This window comes from Coregonus lavaretus, assembly GCF_964263955.1.
Source record: "Coregonus lavaretus genome assembly, chromosome: 29".
Taxonomy (NCBI): Eukaryota; Metazoa; Chordata; class Actinopteri; order Salmoniformes; family Salmonidae; genus Coregonus; species Coregonus lavaretus.
Genome location: NC_140016.1, coordinates 26177285 through 26204536, shown reverse-complemented (window position 1 = coordinate 26204536; position 27252 = coordinate 26177285). Strand labels below are relative to the sequence as shown.

At 41.8% G+C, this 27252-nt stretch overlaps 3 protein-coding genes across 4 annotated transcripts; 2 read left to right on the top strand and 1 right to left on the bottom strand.

The window, feature by feature from the left end:
- Window positions 1-3600: 3600 nt before the first annotated feature.
- LOC311105227 (leptin receptor overlapping transcript-like 1) lies at window positions 3601-7451 on the bottom strand. 2 transcript variants are annotated; one of them, XM_084147300.1, is made up of 5 exons: window positions 7344-7451; window positions 6481-6556; window positions 6179-6365; window positions 5726-5838; window positions 3601-4957 (listed from the first exon to the last, which is right to left on the bottom strand). In XM_084147300.1, coding segments are annotated over exons 1-5 (393 nt in total). In that variant the 5' UTR covers window positions 7360-7451; the 3' UTR covers window positions 3601-4956. The 2 variants fall into 2 exon arrangements, with proteins under 2 accessions (XP_084003426.1, XP_084003425.1); XM_084147299.1 differs by lacking the exon at window positions 3601-4957 and having other exon boundaries at window positions 5549-5838.
- Window positions 7452-7847: 396 nt separating this feature from the next.
- LOC311105226 (signal recognition particle subunit SRP72-like) lies at window positions 7848-14566 on the top strand. Its single transcript, XM_084147298.1, has 19 exons — window positions 7848-7953; window positions 8579-8699; window positions 8848-8971; window positions 9342-9485; window positions 9627-9738; window positions 9853-9884; window positions 10007-10131; window positions 10254-10311; window positions 10455-10586; window positions 10752-10880; window positions 11004-11076; window positions 11332-11396; window positions 11504-11599; window positions 12280-12383; window positions 12505-12582; window positions 12767-12904; window positions 13018-13058; window positions 13193-13352; window positions 13702-14566. The coding sequence occupies exons 1-19, from the start codon at window positions 7854-7856 to the stop codon at window positions 13886-13888; spliced, it is 2019 nt and encodes a 672-aa protein (XP_084003424.1). The 5' UTR covers window positions 7848-7853; the 3' UTR covers window positions 13889-14566.
- A 5028-nt stretch (window positions 14567-19594) lies between these two features.
- Window positions 19595-25959, top strand: LOC311104690 (ADP-ribosylation factor-like protein 9). Its single transcript, XM_084146570.1, has 4 exons — window positions 19595-19968; window positions 23899-24067; window positions 24321-24496; window positions 24810-25959. Exons 1-4 carry the CDS (start codon window positions 19759-19761, stop codon window positions 24987-24989), a joined length of 735 nt encoding a protein of 244 aa, XP_084002696.1. The 5' UTR covers window positions 19595-19758; the 3' UTR covers window positions 24990-25959.
- Window positions 25960-27252: the final 1293 nt, after the last annotated feature.

Sequence of the window (27252 nt, the reverse complement as noted above, 5' to 3'; positions counted from 1 at the left end):
TCTTTGAAATTTTAAGGATGGAAGCAACCTGACGCTCACTGTATCCCTCTGCCAATAAAGCCAGAATTGAACCCTTCTTTCCCTCACTCAAAACTTTCCTTTTCAACTCTTTTGGCATGGTCAATAGTTATTTTTTGATTAATATTACTTTTGAGGTACTATTAGCACTGTTTTTGCCATCCAGCTGGTCCTATTGCAAGAGGATAGTGATGACCACAGCAGTGGATTTTATACTTTTCCTCGTTAAATAAGATTTGGTTCATGTGATCACCTAATCAGTACCTAATTCAGTAGAATGAGGTGTGCCTGTGTTGGAATTCAACAGACACTGGAATGGAATGGCTGTCATACATGTAGAGATGCTGATTTAAGAAAAATTTGCAGTGGTCTCTTAATTAACACTAAAATAACACATCCTAGATCTGAATGAATGAAATAATCTTATTAAATACTTTTTTCTTTACATAGTTGAATGTGCTGACAACAAAATCACACTAAAATTATCAATGGAAATCAAATGTATCAACCCATGGAGGTCTGGATTTGGAGTCACCCTCAAAATTAAAGTGGAAAACCACACTACAGGCTGATCCAACTTTGATGTAATGTCCTTAAAACAAGTCAAAATGAGGCTCAGTAGTGTGTGTGGCCTCTACGTGCCTGTATGACCTCCCTACAACGCCTGGGCATGCTCCTGATGAGGTGGCGGATGGTCTCCTGAGGGATCTCCTCCCAGACCTGGACTAAAGCATCCGCCAACTCCTGGACAGTCTGTGGTACAACGTGGCGTTGGTGGATGGAGCGAGACATGATGTCCCAGATGTGCTCAATTGGATTCAGGTCTGGGAAACGGGCGGGCCAGTCCATAGCATCAATGCCTTCCTCTTGCAGGAACTGCTGACACACTCCAGCCACATGAGGTCTAGCATTGTCTTGCATTAGGAGGAACCCAGGGCCAACCGCACCAGCATATGGTCTCACAAGGGGTCTGAGGATCTCATCTCGGTACCTAATGGCAGTCAGGCTACCTCTGGCGAGCACATGGAGGGCTGTGCAGCCCCCCAAAGAAATGCCACCCCACACCATGACTGACCCACTGCCAAACCGGTCATGCTGGAAGATGTTGCAGGCAGCAGAACGTTCTCCACGGCGTCTCCAGACTCTGTCACGTCTGTCACATGTGCCCAGTGTGAACCTGCTTTCATCTGTGAAGAGCACAGGGCGCCAGTGGCGAATTTGCCAATCTTGGTTTTCTCTGGCAAATGCCAAACGTCCTGCACGGTGTTGGGCTGTAAGCACAACCCCCACCTGTGGACGTCGGGCCCTCATACCACCCTCATGGAGTCTGTTTCTGACCGTTTGAGCAGACACATGCACATTTGTGGCCTGCTGGAGGTCATTTTGCAGGGCTCAGGCAGTGTTCCTCCTGCTCCTCCTTGCACAAAGGCGGAGGTAGCAGTCCTGCTGCTGGGTTGTTGCCCTCCTACGGCCTCCTCCACGTCTCCTGATGTACTGGCCTGTCTCCTGGTAGCGCCTCCATGCTCTGGACACTACGCTGACAGACACAGCAAACCTTCTTGCCACAGCTCGCATTGATGTGCCATCCTGGATGAGCTGCACTACCTGAGCCACTTGTGTGGGTTGTAGACTCCGTCTCATGCTACCACTAGAGTGAAAGCACCGCCAGCATTCAAAAGTGACCAAAACATCAGCCAGGAAGCATAGGAACTGAGAAGTGGTCTGTGGTCACCACCTGCAAAACCAGTCCTTTATTGGGGGTGTCTTGCTAATTGCCTATAATTTCCACCTGTTGTCTATTCCATTTGCACAACAGCATGTGAAATGTATTGTCAATCAGTGTTGCTTCCTAAGTGGACAGTTTGATTTCACAGAAGTGTGATTGACTTGGAGTTACATTGTGTTGTTTAAGTGTTCCCTTTATTTTTTTGAGCAGTGTATATATATATATATATATATATATATATATATACACACACACACACACACTACCAGTCAAAAGCTTGGACACCTACTCATTCAAGGGTTTCTCTTTATTTTTACTATTTTCTACATTGTAGAATAATAGTGAAGACATCAAAACCATGAAATAACACATATGGAATCATGTAGTAACCAAAAAAGTGTTAAACAAATCAAAATATGTTTTATATTTGAGATTCTTTAAATAGCCACCCTTTGCCTTGATGACAGCTTTGCACACTCTTGACATTCTCTCAACCAGCTTCATGAGGTAGTCACATGGAATGCATTTCAATTAACAGGTATGCCTTCTTAAAAGTTAATTTGTGTAATTTATTTCCTTCTTAATGCGTTTGAGCCAATCAGTTGTGTTGTAACAAGGTAGGGGGGGTTTACAGAAGATAGCCCTATTTGGTAAAAGACCAAGTCCATATTATGGCAAGAACAGCTCAAATAAGCAAAGAGAAATTACAGTCCATCGTTACGACATGAAGGTCAGTCAATACGGAACATTTCAAGAACTTTGAAAGTTTCTTCAAGTGCAGTCGCAAAAACCATCAAGCGCTATGATGAAACTGGCTCTCATGAGGACCGCCACAGGAATGGAAGACCCAGAGTTACCTCTGCTGCAGAGGATAAGTTCATTAGAGTCCCCAGACTCAGAAATTGCAGCCCAAATAAATGCTTCACAGAGTTAAAGTAACAGACACATCTCAACATCAACTGTTCAGAGGGAACTGTGTGAATCAGGCCTTCATGGTCAAATTGTGAAAAGAAACCACTACTAAAGGACACCAATAACAAGAAGAGACCTGCTTGGGCCAAGAAACACGAGCAATGGACATTAAACCGGTGGAAATGTGTCCTTTGGTCTGGAGTCCAAATTGTAAAACATTTAAAAACAGGTCAGGGTTCCATAGCCGCAGTCAGAGGAGTTGAAACTGGAGCAGCAGCACGACCAGGTGGACTGGGTACAGTCAAAAGTTTGGACACACCTACTCATTCAAGGGTTTTTCTATATTTTTACTATTTTCTACATTATAGAATAATAGTGAAGACATCAAAACTATGAAATAACATATATGGAATAATGTAGTAACTAAAAAAGTGTTAAACCAATAAAAATATATTTTATATTATTTGTTTCTCTTTGCTTATTTTAGCTGTTCTTGCCATAATATGGACTTGGTATTTTACAAAATATGGCTATCTTCTGAAAACCCTTGAATGAGTAGGTGTGTCCAAACTTTTGACTGGTAGTGTATATACATAAAAATAAGAATCAGCTTATGCACTGCCTTGTTTCATGTGTCAGTTCCTTGCCAGGTGGGGGAGACAAACCACAGCTATTCCTCCTGTGTTAGTACTTGACTACCTGCTTCCATGTGAGGAGGTTAATACACATTTCAATCACTACCTTACATCACACACACACACACACCAGTGTGGAACATATAAAAGCAACTGGATAGAATCAATGGTTTGATCCTCGTGAGATCTGAAGGTTCAGTAGTCAAGGAAGAACCAATAAATAACAGGCTCTTCAAAAGTCTCATACCAAATGCAACTTGGACGTGTTGATATTGGAGTTCGATGTATAATTAATTAAATGAGAAGATGTTCAAAAATTGCATTTATTTAGAAAAGAAAACCACCATGTTGACTTCTGTCTCCGAACACAAAACTTGTAGATAGAAAATGGCAATTGGACATGTAAGTCGCTCTGGATAAGAGCGTCTGCTAAATGACTAAAAATAAAATAATAATAAATACAAAGTGTCCGCTAAAATTAATAAATAAAATATTATTTCAGGTCTGTGAAACATCATAGCTTTCACAAAAGAGATCAGTGACGAACCCATCCCATGACTAGAATGACCTGATACTGCAGTTTGTATGTGTTCATTTGTTTGATTGAATTATATTGGAATTTATTGGACATTTCTCAAACTTTCAATAAGCAGTGCTATAACACTAATTATGTGGTTTAAAAACACTATGGAATACCTTAGATGTCCAGAAACTGTAGATATACCATCAGTGCATTGCTGTAGGCGTAAATGTATATTTGATTATTTGTTTTGATGTAAGGAAAGTAACAGTTTCAATTTGAATCAAGGTAATAATTATTATTTAAAAGTTCAGCTAAACTCAAAAAGGTGCAAAAGAGTTTTGATTATGATACAATTAATACAATCACTATCTTCACTGAGGTTGTGGTCTCTGGAAGACTGGAAATAAGAATTTGACAAACCTATTCACAAACTGAGTGACACAAAAAGAGATACCTGATTCATCAGTGCTTCCGGTTATTTTAGGAATATTTTGAGATGGGTTTAGCTTTTTTGTGTGTCTCTTCCAGAGACCACTTTTTAAAGATAACAGTTCCACCCGCAAAATAAAATAAAAAGCGATCATAAACACTCAACCCTTCCACCCAGCTGAACAAACCAATGCACATGGGGTGACAGCTGCTTAATACCTTTCTTAGCTACAACTATTTCAGTTAAATGTAACAACCTCCAAAGCTGCAGCGCACTGTTCACTGAGACCTTTAACTAATGACAAACTACACTGAGAGAATGTATGGTATCAGCACACCCAATGCAGGCATATAAGGACCACATGAAAACTAGTTTAGGCCTATACGGCGAGTTCATTTCCTTCAAGAAGAGGATGCGAGTACATCTTAGTGCAGGTGTACTAAATATAGGCCAAAACATTATGTGCCTTGGTAAAAACTGGGGTTCATCCACATTTATCTTTGAAACATAATTACAGTGCAGCCTTTTTTTCCAACTCCAGGTATAGAAACCAATAAGATACCTGGTAAATCCAGGCCTAGCGGTATTACCCAGGTTATAAGTAGCCTAGATCTTAAGTTGGCCATGTTTCCACCGGTTAGCCCTAATCCTGGGCTGTCTGACGAAGATTTTTGATGATTTCTAAACCTTGCTCCAACAAATCGATGCCAACTCTGTTTTAGAGAGAGAAGATGACACAGGGTTACAATGATTTCTAGACATTTTTCAAAAGGAACAGAATATGCTACGCTAGGCTAAACAACAAAGCACAAGAGGCCTGTCTCAAATGAGCGTCTGTAAATAGCTGAGTCATTAGAATTTGACGACTGCAAATGGGGGACAGTGCATTGGATAATGTATTATATCAATGTATGCTGTATCTACCTTCGTATTGAATGGTTTCAATCTGAGAGACTAAAGCTTACAGCTTTCAATGTGCTCTTCAAAAACAACACATACTCCATACAAAATATCCTGTGCCGTCAGCAATTGGAGGGGGAAACTTCCCTCTCGAGACTGACCAGCACGCTATTGTACACCATTTGTCAGTTAGATATCTTTGTCACAGGAAAAGATTACACCTTTCAGACAATTTTTAAAAAATCACAATCCCTCCCATAGGTCAATCTGAATCCAGGTTGACATTTTTGCATTTGCACAGATAAGATGGCCATTTTTGATCTCAACATTATAAAGATTGTGACAGTCAAAAGATAAGCCTGTACAGTACATGAATGTCCAAATGAAAGACAGCACATCCACCTGAAGTCAGTCTGACATTCCGCATGACAGTCAAAACAGATTGCACTGGTTTAATGTGTCTATGGATGGGTGGTCATAAATAAACAACAACAATAGTAATCATAATTACAATCATAATAATAATTATAGAAATATAAACAGTTCAGACTTAGCCCCCCACCCCACACTCCCAATTTTACCACTGCTGCCAACTAAAGTCGTCGTTTGATCCGAAGACCAAGAAGAATCCCAGAATGGTTGCGAAGATCACTATGTTGCCTGTTAACACAAGCGCACATGCTCCCCAGGCAATCTGTAAACAACAAACATGAATAATTCAGTCCGCTCATGTTACAAAATTCTGCATAGCACACTTTCAATCTGTGGTTTGGACTGAGCAAAACAAAGTCATTTTTCAACTGTTGTTTAGTAATGGAGTTCAGCATTTCTTGTTATTACATAAATGGTAGCCTATAAGATATAACAGGAATGGTCCTTATTCCATTTGTGTAACAACAAAAATGTATGCAATTAGAAAGCAATTACTTTAACAGCAAAGCTAATACAATGCTACAACTGCACAGGTATAAGTGCAAAGTGTTGCCAAGTACCACTTAGCCTACACATGCAAAATCACCAAGATGTGTACTTACAACATTGGCTCTGGCGAAAATGATTGGCAGGCCGAAAGCTGAAACCACTATGCCTGTTGTGAGAAATAAAGCCAGCTCTTTGCAGGCATTGCTGGCCGAGTCTGTGTCGTCAACAATTCTCCGGGAGATGCAGTAAGGGATTGGGGCGAGGATGTAGAAGAAGAGGAGGAACAAGGGCCAGTATTTACTGTGAAGAGAGAAGTTCCCATCAGTTATGACTGGAAAAATACTACATCTGGGCAGCATCATATTACAAAGGCCTGCATCATGACAGTCAGGTTGAATATGATGGAGATACTTACTCATACACTGGAAGGGCACATCCTAGCATCAGGAACATGAGTCCAATGGCCCCACCAAAGGACAGGCCGATCAGAGCTAGAAAGGAGTGGTAATGAAACTAAGCAGCTGTGTGCGTGTGTGTAAGACTAAATATTTTGGTCATAATTGATCATCTGACCGTGGCCCTAATGCTTGGGTGAGGGGATGCTGAGTATTTTCAGCTACTATTTATTATGTGAATGTGAAATTGGTGGCTAGGTGCTATTATTATCGTTTGATTTGTAAACACCTGCATGTCATGGTTACTTAGCTAGTTGGTGAGGAGAGACAATGCAATTGCTAGCGAGGTCTAGCTTGAAGTCATCATTGCATAGCTAGCTAGCTTGATAGCTTTCTTAGCTAGTTAGCGCTAGCTACATTACCTGGCTTGCCATAACAACCAATCACTAACAACACAGGAAGTTGTGGATTTCATTGATTCAGAATGGCAATCATTAGCTAGCTAACTTAGTTGGCCATTCGAAACTACGCTACCAGAACTAGCCAGGTGCCAAGCTAGCTAACATTAGCTATACTGCTTCATCTCTCTTTGATATGTAACGTTAGATATGTAGCTAGCTAGCCAAGCTGCAACATTTTTATTTAGCTAGATAGTTAGCTAACGTTAGCTAGCTACACTGCTATTTATCGGGCTGTCAAAGCTAACTAACGTTAGCTAGTTTAGCTAGCAAAGAATGGCGTTAGCTTAGCCGACTAACTAGTTAGTACTCAGTTGTTAGCTTGATAGCTAGCAGCACATCCATCCTTTCAGCGTTTATACATATTTGTGTGATTACTAATCCAGTTAATGTATTATCTAAAAGTAAGACAGCAACTTCCTCACCTTTAATCCCGGCCATTTCTGTAGGACATAAACTTGTCACACAGTCCTCGTCAACAACAACACACCCTTGTTACTGGATCAAACAGTAGGTGCATAAGATTTCAAAGAGCGGTCTGTAGCTAGCATTGCGCATGGGCGAAACCCATCACTCTAAACGGGAAACTTGTCTTTGAATAAATAAACTATACACAATAATCAATTAATCGCAGACAAAATCATCTGATTTATGCATTTGTATGCTTAAACCCCACCCTGTATCAGTATTAGCTAATTATCCTTGTGTTGATGAGAGAGTTTATTCTTAATACTCTGTTAATATCAATGCCATTTCTATTGACAAAAATGAAATAATATAACTAGCTAGTATATTATGTTGTATTATGATGTTTGTCTTTTTAAATGCATGGGGATTCCTCACTTTTTTTGTTTTTCTTTAGGTTTAGTTGTGATTCTATTAACCCGGAAGAAACATCATTTTGCTTCCGGCGGCAGTTTCGCATACAGCGAAAGATGTCGAGTGGAGGCGGCGCCGTTGCTTCGCTGTGGACCGAAGTGAATCGCTGTGGACAGAATGGAGACTTCACTCGGGCCCTCAAAGCTGTCAACAAAAGTAGGATTTTGCTCTTGTTCACATGTTTGTAACTGTCAAGCTGAATACATGATCTATTGTTTGAGGGCTGACTAGTTTGCTAGCCAGCTGGCTAGCTACAGCTGTTAGCACTTAGCTAAAGCGTTAGCTAGCAGAAATATGCAGCTATACGTTAATCAAGCTAATCACTAACTAGTTTCTGTTTATATTTGAGTAATTGTACGAAATGATAAGTCGGAGTCTAGTGTAGATTTAGTTGAGGACAGTAATATCACATTTTGATTAACATTAATCTTTCAATTGTGGTAAACACAGTGACGTGTCCCAATTAGCTAGCTAGCTACCGTTACTAGCTTAGCTAGTTAGCCACACTATATAGCAACAACCGTGCTAGACGCTTAAAGATCTATCCTACCGTAGGTAGCAGTCTTTTATTCACCAGGGAACTGTGATTCATAGATTTGCGCAAAAATATAGATTTACACAAAAATACAGATTTGTACAAAAATATTGTTCCGTGTGCACTATTACACACCACAAATTGAGATTTGATTAAGTTATAGCTAACTAGTTTGATGGTGGTGACCTGAAGAAAAATTATACCTTTAAGTGTAAATTGTAATCACGAAGTGCGTTTCTTCCACAGTTTTGCATGAAGTCAAGGAAGACGTGACAGCCCTTCACTGTAAAATAGTTTGCCTGGTGCAGAATGGCAGCTTCAAAGAGGCACTGAATGTCATGAACACTTATTCAAAAGTACTTGGCAGGTATGTTGAATATGACTGACTGGATCATATTGTTACATTTTGATAATCTTGTAGCATTGCAAAGTCTATAAATATTTGACTTGGTCGGAGAAACTCCTGGTTGTACCCTTTTTCCAATGTTGAACACTTTTTTTTTGTTCTTCCTCAGTGAGCTTATTGTGTTTGAAAAGGCCTACTGTGAGTACCGATTGAACAGAGTTGAAAGTGCCCTGAAGACCATTGAAAGTGTTTCGGAACAAACAGACAAGCTCAAGGAACTCTATGGCCAAGTGGTAAGACTTTTTGAAAATAAGAAAATACATGAGGTGTTGTTTCCGCTGCTTGTCTGTCTACCCTTTAGTGGATAATCCTGCCAGCCAAAGTGCCAATGTACTGACCCCTGGCCTCTGGTCGTCACTAGTTACCACAGCCACAAAGTAATAATTATGGCTAAACCTGGCCTATTTCTACAATGTTTCTTCGTAAAATCTGATTTTAACCCTAACCACACTGTTAACCTTGTGCCTAATCCATACCTTAAATTAAGATTAAAAAAATTATAATAATAATGAATTTTTGTTTATGTGAATTTTTACGATATAGACCATTTTGACTTTGTGGTAAATGGTGACAAACCTGGCCTCCCCTTTGTTCTCACCTTAGCTGTACCGTATGGAGCGCTATGATGAGTGCAAGGCTGTCTACACAGACCTGATCAGGAACTCCCAGGATGAATACGAAGAGGAGAGGAAGACCAACCTGTCAGCTGTGGTGGCTGCTATGAGCACATGGGAGAATGCTTCTCCGGTGGGTCTTCTGCACACAATTAGAACCGACTTCTATTGATAATGGTCCTCTGAGACACTTGGTTATTGAAGCCCTGGCATCCTTAATCTTCCCAAAGTCTCTATATAACACTAAATAATAAATCCACCCTCTTTTTTTCAGGATGATCTTGGCCTTTCTGAGACTACATACGAGCTGAGCTACAACGCTGCCTGTACTCTAATTGGTCGAGGCCAGCTCACGGAGGCTCAGAACAAACTACAGGAAGCAGAAGGTCAGGACCACAGACATTGCAATTCATCCTGCTACAGACACGGTCTCATTTCATAATGTTTTTTCCAGCCCTTTCATGGTTAATGTTGATCGTTTTTGTTTGTTGTTTTTTCAGAGCTTTGTCGGGTTTTCTTTTCAGAGGATTCGGTGAGTGCTCTATGCCTGTGAAATAAATACGATAACAATGTCATGGCTGAGCGTACATATAGAAATGTCACCGACTGTTTTTTAAAGTTCTGAATCGTATTTGGCTTGTCTGATTTGTGCAGGATATAACTGAGGAGGACGTTGAGTCGGAGCTGGCCGTCATCCACTCCCAGATGGCCTACATTATGCAGTTACAGGGTCGGACAGAGGAGGCGCTGCAGCTCTATAACCAAGTCATCAAGCTCAAGTGAGTGTTCCTCCAAAGTGGAAGCAATCGAGCCATTACATTCAATTTTAGCTGATGTGCAATTGTAGGCACAGGAAGAGAGTAGTGGAAGAGTTGTCTCATTATTTTTTGTTGAATCCTAGGCCGTCAGATGTGGGACTTCTAGCTGTGACTGCTAACAACATCATTACAATAAACAAGGTAGGTACATGCTTGAACATTCCCCGTACTGCTAGGAACTACTAAACATTGAAACCGGCTTAGCTGACCGTGTTCTCTTATTGTTGAAGCCATGGTTTTGATCCTGGGCCAAAGCTGTTGCTCATATATTTTTTCTCCTGCAGGACCAAAACGTGTTTGACTCTAAGAAGAAGGTGAAACTGACAAATGCCGACGGCGTCGAGTACAAGCTGGCCAAGAAGCAGCTGCAGGCCATCGAATTCAACAAAGCCCTGTTGGCTATGTACACTAACCAGGTATCGGATTTGAATACATTCATTGTTAAAAGGATCTATCTCCTCCACTCTTTATTCACAGTTTTATTTTGACATGTAGTTATACACACTCATGGCACAATCAGAACAAGTTAGACTGGAAATCCAAACAGTCATTGATGACTTGCGTTACGTTATACCCCACAGGCGGACCAGTGCAGAAAGCTGTCGTCAGGCCTCCAGTCCCAGAACCCAGGCCACCCGCGGCCCGTTCTGATCCAGGTGGCTCAGCTGTGCAGAGAGAAGCAACACTCCAAGGCCATAGAGTTGCTTCAGGTACTATCTGTGGGCCAAATCCTAACTTGAGATGCATGTAGATGATGTATGAATGTAAATAGACATTGAAAGTGCTTCCTTCTCCTGCATGTGTAATGCTAACTGTGTGATTCTGTTTTAAAGCGTTTCTCAGACCAGCACCCAGAGAGTGCATCTGGTATCAAATTGACGATGGCACAACTCTATTTGACTCAAGGTAAGGTTGTCTTTCCAAATCCCCGTTTATTTTAGTCACTGGGTAATAACCACAAAAATAGGCCTATTGAAGATAAATGGGATTAGATTAGTGCTAAACAGTGCCTTTACTGATGCCTGGTACTGTTATCTTTTGATTTGATGATCAAGTGACTCCTGTCTTGGCAGCATTTCGTTCTGTTGTGTTTGTGCATATGTCAGGCTATACAAGGTAACCTCATAGTAAATAAATAATTTATCGGTGTCTTCTCCAAAGGTCACGTTACAAAAGCATGTGACATCTTGAGGTCGATCGAAGATTTCAAGCACAAACAGGGGATGGTTAGTTTTTGCACTCTTCTATTGTCCTAAATCTAATCATAGATTTAACATTTTCTGAACAAACATTTCAAGGATCATAAGACTAAGAAATTTAAATTCTTTCACAGATCTCAGCTCTGGTATCAATGTATAGCCACGAAGAGGACATCGACAGCGCAATTGATGTCTTCAGCCAAGCTATTCAGTACTACCAATCAGAACAGGTATTATACCCCTTTCAGACATATGGAATGTGGCGTCTTGAAAGCACCTCTGCTACGGATTCTTTGTTTGTCTGAAAGGGTACACAATGGCTTTTTAAAAGCCGCCACGAAACCTTCTCTGGAGATAGTTTTGAAGTGCCACTGAACGGGCATTTAAGTTGTCTGTAAAGGAATGCCACTTCTGAAGTGGGACTAATGTCCATCACTAGGCAACCAGAACTGTCAATCAAATGACCTCGAGCTGCCTGCTGCCTGCACGCAGACCACTCGCTCCTAAGAAAGTACTTTGACGTTCGTTAAATACAATGACTTACCAAAGCATTTAGTAGAAAGAAAACAGATCTATCTACCCAACATAAAAAACAGCAGAAAAACAACACATCAATCAGCAACGTTTATTGTTGTCAGGGAAACAATACGGAACATCCTATGCAGGAGCAGAATTCTACTGTCTGAAAAGTTAGACACTCCCTTTTTAAAATGTCGGAAAGGTTATCAATTGTCGCTATCAACCCGTTACTGTAGCGGCGTTCTATGTATGAAAAGGGTATTAGTCAACAAGCACCTTTTTTAGATTTATGATGAAGTCAATGTAACTTAGAAAATCCTGGACTCTGAGTGAGTGTTAGTATATGCTCCCATAGCACTGCATTGTCAACTATTGTATTCCTCCATCCCAGCCTGGTTCCTCTGTTCACCTGGCACTCGTACGAGAGGCCGCCGATTTCAAGCTGAAGTACGGACGGAAAAAGGAAGCCATCAGTGACCTGGAACAACTGTGGAAGTGAGTGACGTTCTAACGATTGTTCTGTTTCTGTTGTGCAGTGGTGATGCTGGTGAATGCGCTGCTTGGTCTACGTTTTGGTATTCAATGTAATAACTTGTTTTCCCCCCCCGTTCCACAGGCAAAACACCAATGACATCCATACTTTGGCACAACTAATCTCTGCTTACTCTTTGGTGGATCAAGATAAAGCCAAGTCGTATCCTTTCTTTGCTCTCTGTATTTAAAACTGCACATAAGTATGAGTCTTTGAATGAGTATCTCTGATTTGTGCAGTTTTTCATTCAGTCAAGGTGATGTTTACCATTGTTATCATAAAGTGCATAGAACTGCCTAGGAAATTGAAAAGCATATGTTATTATGTCCTTAGCCCTTTGTCCCAGCCTCAGCAAGCACCTCCCCTCCCCTGAAAGCATGTCGTTCAACGTGGACGTAGATGAGCTGGAGAACTCTCACGGAGCCAACTCTGTCCGAAAGAAGGCCACTAAATTAACGGGGGAGAACCTACCCAAAGAACAAGGGTGAGGCGACCTGAAGCTTTTGAAAACGCTTTGAATTAAGCTGCATACTACCTGTTCTATACATGCTATATACATAGGCTTTCTCTCACTATCAATATTCTCTCTCTCCACAGCCAGGGGGATGTTAAGAAGAAGAAGAGGAAGAAGAAGAAGGGTATGTCCTCATTGCAAGTTGTGTTGTATGTGAATATCTGCATGCTTTGTGACACAATTGTCTTATCTGATTAAATAAAGTCAGCATCTCTGAATGGGATGGGGAATCACTTATTTTCTCCCGCCTCTGTTTAGGCAAACTGCCCAAGAACTACGACCCCACGGCGAACCCTGACCCGGAGAGATGGCTGCCCATGAGAGAGCGCACCTACTACCGGGGCAGGAAGAAGGGCAAGAAGAAGGAACAAGTGGGTAAAGGGACGCAGGGCGCCACGTCAGGAGCTGCGTCCGACCTGTGAGTATCTGTGTCTCTTATTCTAATAGTTGAACTCAGGAAAAATCAATGCGACCCTGTTTGATTCCCGATTTGTTGATGTGGCACCTTTTTTTGCTTTAGTTAAACCCCCCTAATGTTGAAAACAAACATCATTATATTGTCATCCAGAGTCATTTATTATTTTCCAAGCAAAGCACACAATATTTTACATACAGCAGGTTTTTAAAGGACCGATGAGTTTGGGCTGCTTCGTGTTTTGATTTTGTCCATGGAAAAAATCGCAATACTGGTATCGTCACAGCCCTACATATTACCTGTACTGTTGCATTTGGCCGGTAACACATTATTTATTCTGCTGTGTTTCCAGGGATGCCAGTAAGACGGCCAGCAGCCCCCCCACCTCCCCCCGGCCAGGGTCAGCCCAAGCTTCTGCCTCGGCCCCCGGTGCCAGCAACGTGGTCCCTCCACGACAGCAGAAGCCTGCTGCCACAGGGCCAGGGGCCCGCAAGAAGGCCCCTCAGAAGAAGAAGAAAGGAGGCAAGAGTGGCTGGTAGGCTGGAAGAATGCTGCAGATATGGAGCAACACATTGGCAACCACCACCACATGGCCTGGAACTCACAGAATCATGATCTTTGTCATTTAAGTTGATTATCAATTATTATTTAAAAAAATTACCACAAACATTGTCCAATTTCTAGTTGTTGAATAGGTTGCGATGAATTGAGTATTAGGCCTCAATTCCCTGCCTGCTTCCTTCACGGTTAGATTTTTTTTTTTTTTGGGATGCAGAAACAATTGTCTGAGAACTTATGGAAATGGCCAGAGACCTTAGTTGTGTTTATTGTAGGCAAGTTGGGGTCTCTAGTTATAATTCGTATTTTCTGTGCAGAGGAAATTTACTGTTTGTTTTTTCTGTTCTCTGAGCCTGAGTTTTTGAAAACTGTTCTTTTGACCATAAACTAATTTCCTTGACTTGCCCGCTCAATTTCAATCACTTCACCCTGTTTTCAACCAAAAAGAGGCAAGATGTGTATGCAAAAGTAAGTTTAATTTTTTTTATCCCTGCATTGGTCTCGGCTAAAGTAAAAAGACAATGTTTTAATTCTTGGGTAGCAGTACGTCATTTGTGCATTGTTTTAGGAACAATTATGAAAGCAAACGATTTTGGCCAAAATGTGTATCCCATTGTTATGTCTTAATAAATAGGATTCCTTAACAACTGACAAACTGATCTCTTTGTGTTAACTTGAATTTGTCTTTGGAAAGTTTTATCAATGATGTACAGTGCCTTCGGAAAGTATTCAGACCCCTTGACTTTCTTGACAAATGTTGTTACGTTACAGCCTTTTTCCAAAATGGAGTAAATCAAAACATTTATTGAGCAATCTACTCACAGTACCCCATAATGACAAAGAGAAAACAGGTTTTTAGAAATGAGACTCGAAATTGAGCTCAGGTGCATCCTGTTTCCTTTGATCATCCTTGAGATGTTTCTACAACTTGATTGGAGTCAATCTGTGGTAAATTAAATTGATTGGACATGATTTGGAAAGGCACACATTTACATCATTTAGCAGACGCTCTTATCCAGAGGGACTTACAAATTGGTGCATTCAACTTATGATAGCCAGTGGGACAACCACTTTTTTTCTTTTGGGGGGGGTAGAAGGATTACTTTTATACTATTCCAGGTATTCCTTAAAGAGGTAGGGTTTCAAGTGTCTCCAGAAGGTGGTCAGTGACTCCGCTGTCTTGGTCGTGGGGGAGCTTGTTCCACCATTGGGGTGCCAGAGCAGCGAACAGCTTTGACTGGGCTGAGCGGGAACTGTGCTTCCGTAGAGGTAGGGGGGCTAGCAGGCCAGAGGTGGATGAACGTAGTGCCCTCGTTTGGGTGTAGGATCTGATCAGAGCCTGAAGGTAAGGAGGTGCCGTTCCCCTCACAGCTCCGTAGGCAAGCACCATGGTCTTGTAGTAGATGCGAGCCTCAACTGGAAGCCAGTGGAGTGTGCAGAGGAGCGGGGTGACATGAGATAACTTGGGAAGGTTGAACACCAGATGGGCTGCAGCGTTCTGGATAAGTTGTAGGGTTTTAATGGCACAGGCAGGGAGCCCAGCCAAGAGCGAGTTAAAGTAATCCAGACGGGAGATGACAAGTGCCTGGATTAGGACCTGTGCCTCTTTCTGTGTAAGGTAGGGTCGTACTCTGCGAATGTTGTAGACCATGAACCTGCAGGATCGGGTCACCGCTTTGATGTTAGCGGAGAATGACAGGGTGTTGTCCAGGGTCACGCCAAGGTTCTTTGCACTCTGGGAGGAGGAAACAATGGAGTTGTCAACCGTGATGGCGAGATCATGGAGCGGGCAGTCCTTCCCCGGGAGGAAGAGCAGCTCTGTCTTCCCGAGGTTCAGCTTGAGGTGGTGATCCGACATCCACACTGATATGTCTGCCAGACATGCAGAGATGCGATTCGCCATATGGTTATCAGAAGGGGGAAAGGATAAAATGTATTGTGTGTCGTCTGCGTAGCAATGATAGGAGAGACCATGTGAGGATATGACAGAGCCAAGTGACTTGGTGTATAGAGAGAATAGGAGAGGGCCTAGAACTGAGCCCTGGGGGACACCAGTGGTGAGAGCACGTGGTGCGGAGACAGATTCTCGCCACGCCACCTGGTAGGAGCGACCTGTCAGGTAGGACGCAATCCAAGAGTGAGCCGCGCCGGAGATGCCCAACTCGGAGAGGGTGGAGAGGAGGATCTGATGGTTCTAGAAGGATAAGAGCACACCTGTCTATATAGGGTCCCACAGTTGACAGTGCATGTCAGAGCAAAAACCAAGCCATGAGGTCGAAGGAATTCTCCGTAGAGCTCCGAGACAGGATTGTGTCAAGGCACAGATCTGGGGAAGGGTACCAAAAAATTTCTGCAGCATTGAAGATCCCCAAGAACACAGTGGCCTCCATCATTCTTAAATTGGAGAAGTTTGGAACCACCAAGACTCTTGATAGGGCTGGCCGCCCGGCCAAACTGAGCAATCGGGGGAGAAGGGCTTTTGTCAGGGAGGTGACCAAAGACCCAATGGTCACTGACAGAGCTCTAGAGTTACTCTGTGGAGATGGGAGAAACTTCCAGAAGGACAACAATCTCTGCAGCACTCCATCAATCACGCCTTTATGGTAGAGTGGCCAGACGGAAGCCACTCCTCAGGAAAAGGCACATGACAGCCCACTTGGAGTTTGCCAAAAGGCATCTAAAGGACTCAGACCATAAGAAACAAGATTCTCTGGTCTGATGAAACCAAGATGGAACTCTTTGGCCTGAATGCCAAGCGTCACGTCTGGAGCAAACTTGGCACGGTACGGTGGTACGGTGAAGCATGGTGATCGCAGCATCATGCTGTGGGGATGTTTTTCAGCGGCAGGGACTGGGAGTAGTCAGGATCGAGGCAAAGATGAACGGTGCAAAGTACAGAGAGATCCTTGATGAAAACCTGCTCCAGAGCGCTCAAGACCTCAGACTGGGGAAAAGGTTGACCTTCCAACAGGACAACGACCCTAAGCACACAGCCAAGACAACACAGGAGTGGCTTTGGGACAAGTCTCTAAATGTCCTTGAGTGGCCCAGCCAGAGCCTGGAATTGAACCCGATCTAACATCTCTGGAGAGACCTGAAAATAGCTGTGCAGCAACGCTCCCCATCCAACCTGACAGAGCTTGAGAGGATCTGCAGAGAAGAATGGGAGAATGTACCAAGCTTGTAGTGTCATACCCAAGAAGACTCGAGGCTGAGTAAAGGGTCTGAATACTTATGTAAATGTGAAATATTTATGTTGTTCTTTTTTAAATTAGCAAACATTTCTAAAAACCTGTTTTGCTTTGTCATTATGGGGTTATTGTGTGGCGATTGATGAGGCGGGAAAAAATATTTAATCAATTTTAGAATAAGGCTGTAAAGTAACAAAATGTGGAAAAGGTCAAGGGGTCTGAATACTTTACGAATGCATTGTATAAACCCTGGATTTCTGTCCTATGTACAGTTAGGGAAAAAAGTATTTGATCCCCTGCTGATTTTGTACGTTTGCCCACTGACAAAAAAATTAGCAGTCTATAATTGTAATGGTAGGTTTATTTGAACAGTGAGAGACAGAATAACAACAACAAAAATCCAGAAAAACGCATGTCAAAAATGTTATAAATTGATTTGCATTTTAATGAGGGAAATAAGTATTTGACCCCCTCTCAATCAGAAAGATTTCTGGCTCCCAGGTGTCTTTTATACAGGTAACGAGCTGAGATTAGGAGCACACTCCTAAAGGGAGTGCTCCTAATCTCAGCTTGTTACCTGTATAAAAGACACCTGTCCACAGAAGCAATCAATCAATCAGATTCCAAACTCTCCACCATAGCCAAGACCAAGAGCTCTCCAAGGATGTCAGGGACAAGATTGTAGACCTACACAAGGCTGGAATGGGCTACAAGACCATCGCCAAGCAGCTTGGTGAGAGGGTGACAACAGTTGGTGTGATTATTCGCAAATGGAAGAAACACAAAAGAACTGTCAATCTCCCTCGGCCTGGGGCTCCATGCAAGAGCTCAACTCGTGAAGTTGCAATGATCATGAGAACGGTGAGGAATCAGCCCAGAACTACACGGGAGGATCTTGTCAATGATCTCAAGGCAGTTGGGACCATAGTCACCAAGAAAACAATTGGTAACACACTACGCCATGAAGGACTGAAATCCTGCAGCGCCCGCAAGGTCCCCCTGCTCAAGAAATCACATATACAGGGCCATCTGAAGTTTGCCAATGAACATCTGAATGATTCAGAGGAGAACTGGGTGAAAGTGTTGTGGTCAGATGAGACCAAAATCGAGCTCTTTGGCATCAACTCAACTCGCCGTGTTTGGAGGAGGAGGAATTCTGCCTATGACCCCAAGAACACCATCCCCACCGTCAAACATGGAGGTGGAAACATTATGCTTTGGGGGTGTTTTTCTGCTAAGGGGACAGGACAGCTTCACTGCATCAAAGGGACGATGGACGGGGCCATGTACCGTAAAATCTTGGGTGAGAACCTCCTTCCCTCAGGCAGGGCATTGAAAATGGGTCGTGGATGGGTATTCCAGCATGACAATGACCCAAAACACACAGCCAAGGCAACAAAGGAGTGGCTCAAGAAGAAGCACATTAAGGTCCTGGAGTGGCCTAGCCAGTCTCCAGACCTTAATCCCATAGAAAGTCTGTGGAGGGAGCTGAAGGTTCGAGTTGCCAAACGTCAGCCTCGAAACCTTAATGACTTGTAGAAGATCTGCAAAGAGGAGTGGAACAAAATCCCTCCTGAGATGTGTGCAAACCTGGTGGCCAACTACAAGAAACCTCTGTGATTGTCAACAAGGGTTTTGCCACCAAGTACTAAGTCATGTTTTGCAGAGGGGTCAAATACTTATTTCCCTCATTAAAATGCAAATCAATTATTAACATTTTTGACATGCGTTTTTCTGGATTATTTTGTTGTTATTCTGTCTCTCACTGTTCAAATAAACCTACCATTAACATTATAGACTGATCATTTCTTTGTCAGTGGGCAAACGTACAAAATCAGCAGGGAATCAAATACTTTTTTCCCTCACTGTATTGGTCAATGATAGGCTTTGAAGCCACCTGACAGCCATATTGGCACTCCTCAGAAGAAGCAGTCCTTCATTGGAATGAATGGAATTCTACAGTATTTCAAATAAATGTTTCAAGGACAAAAATACATGTATTGTTGTAGTGGGGACAGTAACATTAATACTTTCCAAAAAATTATGCTTAAAGGAGTTTTTAAATATTTTGATGTTTAGCTCACAATGTAATATAAGTATTCATTAAGGTGTCTGTAATAGAATAAAGGTGGCGAAAACAAATGTAGATATTAATAAATGCATTTCAAAAGCTTCCAAAATATTTTTTACTGATGGAGGCATGGTGGCTTTTTCAGTCCTTCCTTTGAAATTGTGACGCTACTACTGCGTTTAGATGGGCAGCGCAATTCGGATATTTGTTTCACTAATTGGACCAATCAGATCAGCTCTGAAAAAGATCTTGATGTAAAATGATGGATCAAATATCAGAATTGGGCTGCCTGTGTAAACGCAGCCATACACCCCGTATTCTATTGTATATATATATATATATATATATATATATATATATATATATATATATATATATATATATATATCTCTTCTAGCTCCTGCAATCACGATATTTTCTGTCTCCTTACTTCCTGTGTGCTCTAAGCACCCGGATATCCCCTATCGCGTTGAGAGCTTAATCCACTTGTTGTAACCGGGGGATGCAAACTTCTTGATACATAACGATTATCACGATGTATAAAGATATGTGAAACAGTTCTTCAAGATTTCGTAACATTGTTTCGAACATGCCTGTTGTCAGAGAAGCTGCGGTCGTGGGTCTTGCTCTTGCAGTAACCGGAGGAGTTGCGTATGTCATCTGGACGTATGTGTCTTCGGGGGAAAAGCCAAAGCCAAAGCCAAAGCAAGAACCAGAGAAAATAAAAAAGGAGACTAGGAAAGAAACTGCACAAAAAGCACCAGAACCCGCACAGCAAACACCAACAATCATAACAGAGGTACTTTTTGTTCATATTGCGCTTACAAAATGTATATTTTGAGGCACGCCTACTTGACGGATGTTTGTGGTTGCTATTGGAAATGACCTCACCGCCATAGAAAAGTAGTTGTGTAGATATTAAACAAGTTAGACATTTCTATTGACCAGCTTGCAAACTAGAGGCAAATATCCTGTGCAGTTTATAATAAGTAGGGTCCATAGATAGGCAACGAATCGGTTCTATACAAGGGCGCCACTTTGGTTTTAGATGTGGTGGGGGTATAATCTAGCGGGGATCTGGGGGTAGTCCCCCAGAACTTTTTTGGGCATCTAATACTAATTTATTGCATTTTAACATCATCCAATATGCCGTCTCTATTTGAACAAAAAGTAAGCAAAAATGCCCACAGTCATTAAGCTAGGTAAGAGATCGTTATTAAATATGTTTAAGTGATTAATAAGACTGAACTAGATCAATATTTTCTATTTTGTTTCCAAACCTTTCCCTTAGGAATAAAACAAAATCATGGTGGGAACTGGGAAGGAAATTGTGTTGGGAGATAGTTTAGTTATTTACTAGACTGGTGGGGGTCGGGCATGCATGCGGCTCGGGCTGGATGGTCGCTCTGGCTGAAATTTGATATAGAGGATGTCTTAATAAAGACAATCAAAAGTCTGTATTTTCATTTATTTATTTATTTGTTAAGAATTGGTTAAAATTCACCTCAGCTCCATCACAGACTGGTCTTCCCTGGCTGCCTGACCCTGCTGAGACCCCTGTCACCATCTGATCCTCCTAAGATGAAGCATGACAATAATTACCTTGGTGTACATTTATACATTATATTATCCAACAATAGAATCGATGGTTCAATAATGGAAATGACCATTATTCCCAGATCCCAGACTGTAGCTTTAAGCTGCTGTCCTGTAGCTACTGTAGGTCTACCCATCAATTCAAGATGGAACTTTTTATCATTCACTGATATTTTTAATATATTGCTAAATTCACCTGAGCGCCGTAGACTGGTCTTCCCTGGCTCTCTGTCCCTGCTGGGACCCCTGTCACCATCTGATCCTGTTAAGACATAATGAGCAGTGTTGTGTACTGACTGTGCACTAGAGGGCTGCATTCCCGCGGGATGCCCTGCGGGTCCCGACAGAGATCATTGCGGCGCGGTCAGCATTTTTCATGCTGTGGGCGGTCAGACAGACGACTTTTGGATGAAAATATTTGTTTATCCACAGATTATTTGGAAACGGACCTCTTTCTGCTTTGAATGCGTTAGTATTAAAAGCACAGATTTTCGCATTATTCACACATTCAGAATTCGCTGCTTCAACTTAAGTACCCTACCTGGGCGTGAGAGTTCAAGTGCGCCTAGTATGTGTGATCACATTGAAATAGAGTAGGCTGCATACATGGGCGGAGAATTACGTGGCAGTTAATTTGAATATGAAATTAACTTAAATATGATTAGACTGTAGTTTACTATATTGTCTGTAAATAAATATTGATAATGGAAAGAAGTGGAGGGCGCTCAACCAACGTGAGTCGAAATGCAATCAAAACACGTCATCATTGAAAAGGAAAAGGCACAACGCGCACATAGGTTAGGCTACTATGGTGAGCGAGCGTTGCGCCTTTTCATTTTCAATTTTTATTTATTACCCATTTATTTGTCTCTGCCTGCAAATCGTCCTCCTAAAAGGTAGGCTATATGCTATAAGCCTATGTCGCTGTCATCATTCTTGCTGCTTCCAGGTCAGTAGCCATACCTGCGAGATCAGGTGCGCGTGTGGTCTCAATTAAATAGAGTAGGCTATAGCCTATGCATGGGCGGAGAAGCACTGGGCAGTTATATTTCCAAGGAAATGTACTTCCTAAATAGTTTACTACATTGCCTAGAAATAGGCCTAAATATTGATCACCCATATTTCTCAGTCTGAAAATCTTCCCACTCCTAAAAGGTAACTATAAAAATAACTCAAGTGGAAGTCTTTCCTACTCTGCTCTCTTCAAACTACATCTAGCATATTGGCTGATATAGCCCAGTAATACAGATAGCCTAATATAAGGGCCATGTAAGAATCTCTGGTAATTTAAACTATTTCTTAAGTTATTTTTGCACATTTGATATTGCCTATAGGGCGCAAAATTAATGGGACCATGGCTGGCAAGTGAGTTGCGTCACATACGCCTAAAATAACATTGCGGAGCTGCGGTTGGTTCTTGGGACCAGTTCTTGGGGTAGTGGGTGGGAGTCAGACAGAAAGCCAGCAGGTGGGGTGGAGTGCGGTATGAAAAGCTGCGGATGGGAGCAGGAGCGGGATGAAGAAATCGTTCCTGCGCAGACCTCTACTGTGCACCATGACAGTGAAGCCTATAACGTTAGAGCTGTTTATTACTGTGTCAGTGTGAAGAGTAGGGAATTAGCGAGGGAAACTGACAGATCAATAATGTTACATTGCCATACTGACTAATAAAAACTCACATTGCACTGAAAAAACGCCAGAATATCAATCTTCAGTCGTTTGGCTGATGGTTTCATCATTTGATTCAGGTCTAGTGTGATTGAGGCAAAAAGAATAGCTACAAAACATTTCTATACAAACAACTGCTGTTAGATAGTAATAATAGCCATATGAGGTGGCTATTATTACTATCTATCTGACTAGCTAGCGTAGCTAATTCATTCACCTCAGTTGAGAGGGGATGAAACATTAGCTAACGTTACATGTCAGTTACAATACTAGCTCAGCACTGCAAATAAACACTAGTTTAGTTTTCTTCTATTAAGTTAAACAGCAGATACCTTGCCAGATTCATCAGTCAACTAAAGAGTAGCCAGTTTCTGCTCTGCTTGCCTTTACAACTCGGTGAAAGAGCGCAACACATACACACTGAACTATGCTCAACTCTCCCGTGCTGGTCCAGCCAGCCTTCCAGAAGCTTTGCATTCACACAGCCTGTCAGCCCGCTCTGTGGTGTCCACGTGTTCCTAAAACCTGCCAGCTGAACACTCCAAACAGCCTACCCGACCACTCGGAGGCATCCACATGGTCCTAAAGCACACCGATTACACGTTTTGTATCACATTGCAATGATAAAACTGGGGGGACAAAAATGCAATTTCAGAATGTGTGGGGGGGACATGACCGTCCCCCGTCCCCAGTGAAAGTTGCGCTCCTGGTTCTATATATATATTATTACTGAGACCAAGGTCTCCTTTACAGATGAGCCCTGAATTACATAAATTACAGAAAATACACACATCAAAATATAAATAATGCAAGCAGAAAGACGCAAGCAGAAAGAAAAACACTGTCATAAAAATCAAACACATTAATCAGTAGTAAAGTCCTCTATATAGTTCTCTGGTTTTTGTAGAGCCACCTGCAACTGGAAACAGACATTTATAAGATACCTTTTTCCCCGAATCGAGAACAAAGTCAGATCCGCCAAGAGCAGGTTAGTTAATTGCGTTTTGTATAAGCTAACCTGTAACACCCAGTAATGGAAACATAGTTATCACATATCTGGCGTACAAACTGTAGCTAGGTCCAAGTCTTATCTTGACATTATAATCTTGCCGCACTGTTTTATCATACACTAGTCTATTCTTACTCAGGCAGTGGTCGGCTCTTACTGACCTTATGATGTTGTAATGTGACACAGTTCAGTTAAGCCCCCTTCAGTCTCTTTGACTTCTGTGTGATATAAAACTAAGGCTGAAGTAATGATTAAGCAATAAAAGTTAATTGTGGGCCTAAATCATTGGTTCATTGTTTGCATGACCAGTATCATGGCCCAAGCTTTATAAATGTTCACATGATTCCGGATCAGCACTAACAGAAAAGTATTAATATGCAATGTTTAAATATATTATTATCTGGGTTGTTTTAACTTGTGTATCTGATGTGCTTTTATTATTATGTGCTGTCTTAGGTAAAGGCCACAGGAAAGCAAGTCCTGGTGCTAGGCCTCGAAGGTGCGGGGAAGACCAGCTTGCTTCACTGCTTTGCCACAGGGAGTCTGGAGCGGGATGTAGCCCCAACACAGGGGTTCAACGCGGTCTCCATCAATAGAGAGGACCTGCAGATTGAGTTCCTAGAAAGTAAATGCAACCTGCACATAACAATAATGAGAGTACAGTTACTGATAATTATCTGGATGACCATGATAAGAAGAAATGGGTCTTATTAGTGGAGACCTACAGACCCTGTAAGATATGAAAACTGACCAACATGAGTTCATCACTCGATATGCATTCATAGTATTTTATTGTGTTTAACAAATGTTAATAAATGACTTACTGCACTGATACCTTGTGGTGAAGAAATGGAAAAAAAACATGCCATCTTTTGCAGTTGGTGGCACAGAGAATCTGCAGCCATATTGGAAGAGGTACATGTGCAAGGCTATGGTGCTCGTGTTTGTGGTGGACTCTTCCAACGCCGCCCAGTTCCCTTTGGCTAAGAAGCATCTCCACGAGCTGCTCGAAACCGACCTCTACCTTCCCTTAGTGGTACTGGCCAACAAGCAGGTGAGACTGACACACTGACATACGGCTTGCATCTCAATTGTCTTTCCTTCCTCATTCCTCACGTCCTCTCTCCTCACCTCCTTGAAGGAGAAGGTCAGAGGGGCGTAACCTTGGATCTTCTCCAAGCATTTTAAGAATGAGATGAGGAGGAAGGACGTGAGGAATCGAGGACAGACAAGTGAGAACGAGCCAAGAGTTGCATTTCAATAGTGGTGTTTCCTTTCCTCGTTGCCTCTTTTTCATCCTTGTGAGATACTTTACCTGCTCCAGTGTCTCACCTTGGGTTTGTTCCCGTTAATCCCCTTATCTCCAGGATAACCAGGGGGCCTGCAGTATCACAACGCTCCATGAAGCCCTGTCCCTGGAGGAGGTGGGGGACCAACGCAAGCTCTTCCTCATCGGCACCCATGTAAAGAAGGGGGACACAGAGGTGAATTCTGCTGTGCAGGACGCACGGGACCTGATCATTCAAATGGTGCAGGATGGTAGATAGACTCGCCATCTAGTCATCAGCTATGAATGACCCACTGGCTGAGAGGTGATATGTTACCTTAGTTTCACCCCTGTCCTGGCTTGCCTTTATTTGTTTTGATAGCACTAGCTACAGTCTCTACTGACAGACTGCATGATAGTGAAAGGCCTCATTCACATCTGTAGAATGATGATGATTCCAAAGAAGCCATAAGCTGAGAAGGTGCTTATGGTCAAACTCATTCACTGGCAATTGCATTAGCACAAATGAACTAAAGCACATTTACTTGCTTCTGTAGTTTTTCACTTTCAGACACAATAATTCAAGGATGGTCTCAACATCCTTACCTATAGGGATTTAATTGATAATGCTTTGTTGTTATCAAAGATTCTTCTCTTAGAGCTATCTACAACTTGCAGAGCATAATGCAGGTTCTATTTTAGACAAATGGCTGTTAGGTAGTATGTTGAAGACTCTTTTGTGGTACATAGGATTATTTTTGTTATATTTTGCATAGAAACATGACTATATTGTCTTAAAGGGAACTTGCTACATAGTTATATTTTCTTAAAACCAATGTGATATTTATTTAACCAAAGCAATCATCCCAAAAATGTATTTTGAAGAATTAAAACAATTCCAAAGTACCGTCTTTCACTTGTGTCTGGACATTTGGCTAACAATGTTTTGCCTTGGAGTTAGTTGAAGCATTTACATGCACTAAGGAATAAATCTACATGTAAGCACAAAATGTGCTACTCATTTTCATGTTTATCACTTGTAAAACTACCGGTATAATCTTGAGTAATAAGCAGGTATGAAGTGCACTACTGAATTTCAAAAACCAATGGAACAATTAATTTGTATGGCATGACTATAACAGAGCTCCAAACCATTTCTGTCATTTAAGCATCAAATACCTCATTTTTTGCCACTCTTTTTCTGTTTTGTCACACCTGGTGATGTAAATAAAAACCTGGTTATAAATACCTGTTTGGCTCAAAGTGTTGTCCATAGGCTTATGCTGACATTTATGTTTATTTTTGGAGTTTATTTTTGGAGTTAAAATACAGCTAACCATAAATACTTAAGTCATTCCTTGACCTCAGATATCACTTTTCATTTGACATCCTGTATCGGAAGTCTTAAGAAAGAAGATAGACAGACTCCCAAGGGGGGTTTGTACACTCGGGTTTCAACCCCCACACTCAAGTAGTCCAGTCCTGCCATGTTGCTAGGGACTCCCAATGCCATAGCAACAACACAGACCATTGTGACCCAGCAGGTGAATTCAACCGGGTACATTTATAAAGACTTTCCATCAGGCAGACATGGTATCTGGAAAAACAGGTACGTATGGGGGGACCGTGTTGTCCGAATGCTTATGTTGAACATAATGTTAATGTTGTCCTTTTAATTATTATAATTTTTTTTACAGAATTTCCATTTATTTTTATTATAAGGGGCTAAACTGTTATTCTCAGAACAATCCTCTCTTTTGTAGGACTTGAATCCAGATCTTGTCCATCAAACAGGTGCACATCTTTTCTTTATGAATTCCTTGTTTTCAGATCAAACTGATGTGCAAAAAAGCAAGGTACTACAACTACTGCCCTGTTGTTGGTTCTCTTTGTATTGTCAGGATACATTCTAACAGGTGATAATGAAATGAAACATTCTTGTAGGATTCTGGAACTTGCACAACACAAAGAATCCAAAACAGTATGGGTCACAACACCTTGGTGAGTAGGCTACTTTTTGAGTATTGGTATCTGCAAATAATTGTATGCTCATGACATTTTACATGTTCCTATGATAAGTCTATCAATGGAGAAAAAAAACGTTCAACCAAGTACTTTTTTGTTTATACATTAGCATTCATAGTGAAGATGTTTATTTGAGCGATTTCCCCTACACGGTCCATGGTTTTCCCCCCTGAAAGTTTATTTTCTCATTGATCTAGTCCAAAGCTTACTTGGGGCAATCAGGAGTCAATATGGCCCCTGTCTTACTCAGCGCTGGGTGCAGTTCCAACAGAAAGAATCCAATACCTAGCTAAGCACAAAAGAGACTTCTCATCATGGGAGGACCACCTGAGGTAATTGTATACTAATTACACCCAGGCTGAACATTATTGATGACTCACTCAAAAAAGTATGAGCCAACAGTTAGAATAAAAAAGCATTGTAAGTAGTTATGCTCGATACGTTACGATTATATTGTGCAGTGTCACCACAAAACAGTGAAAATGTTTGCTAAGTCTTAAATTAGTCTGCTCTATAAG

Excerpts from the sequence above, each read along its gene's own strand:
- LOC311105227 (XM_084147299.1), bottom strand. Across the intron at positions 6,366-6,480 it reads TGTGCCCTTCCAGTGTATGA|TAAATACTGGCCCTTGTTCC; the intron begins GTAAGTATCTCC and ends CTCTCTTCACAG. Across the intron at positions 5,839-6,178 it reads TTTTCGCCAGAGCCAATGTT|ATTGCCTGGGGAGCATGTGC; the intron begins GTAAGTACACAT and ends TGTTGTTTACAG.
- LOC311105226 (XM_084147298.1), top strand. The coding sequence starts at position 7,854 with ATGTCGAGTGGAGGCGGCGCCGTTGCTTCGCTGTGGACCGAAGTGAAT. Across the intron at positions 8,972-9,341 it reads AGGAACTCTATGGCCAAGTG|CTGTACCGTATGGAGCGCTA; the intron begins GTAAGACTTTTT and ends TTCTCACCTTAG. Across the intron at positions 13,353-13,701 it reads TCAGGAGCTGCGTCCGACCT|GGATGCCAGTAAGACGGCCA; the intron begins GTGAGTATCTGT and ends CTGTGTTTCCAG.
- LOC311104690 (XM_084146570.1), top strand. The coding sequence starts at position 19,759 with ATGCCTGTTGTCAGAGAAGCTGCGGTCGTGGGTCTTGCTCTTGCAGTA. Across the intron at positions 19,969-23,898 it reads CACCAACAATCATAACAGAG|GTAAAGGCCACAGGAAAGCA; the intron begins GTACTTTTTGTT and ends GTGCTGTCTTAG. Across the intron at positions 24,497-24,809 it reads TGGTACTGGCCAACAAGCAG|GATAACCAGGGGGCCTGCAG; the intron begins GTGAGACTGACA and ends CCTTATCTCCAG.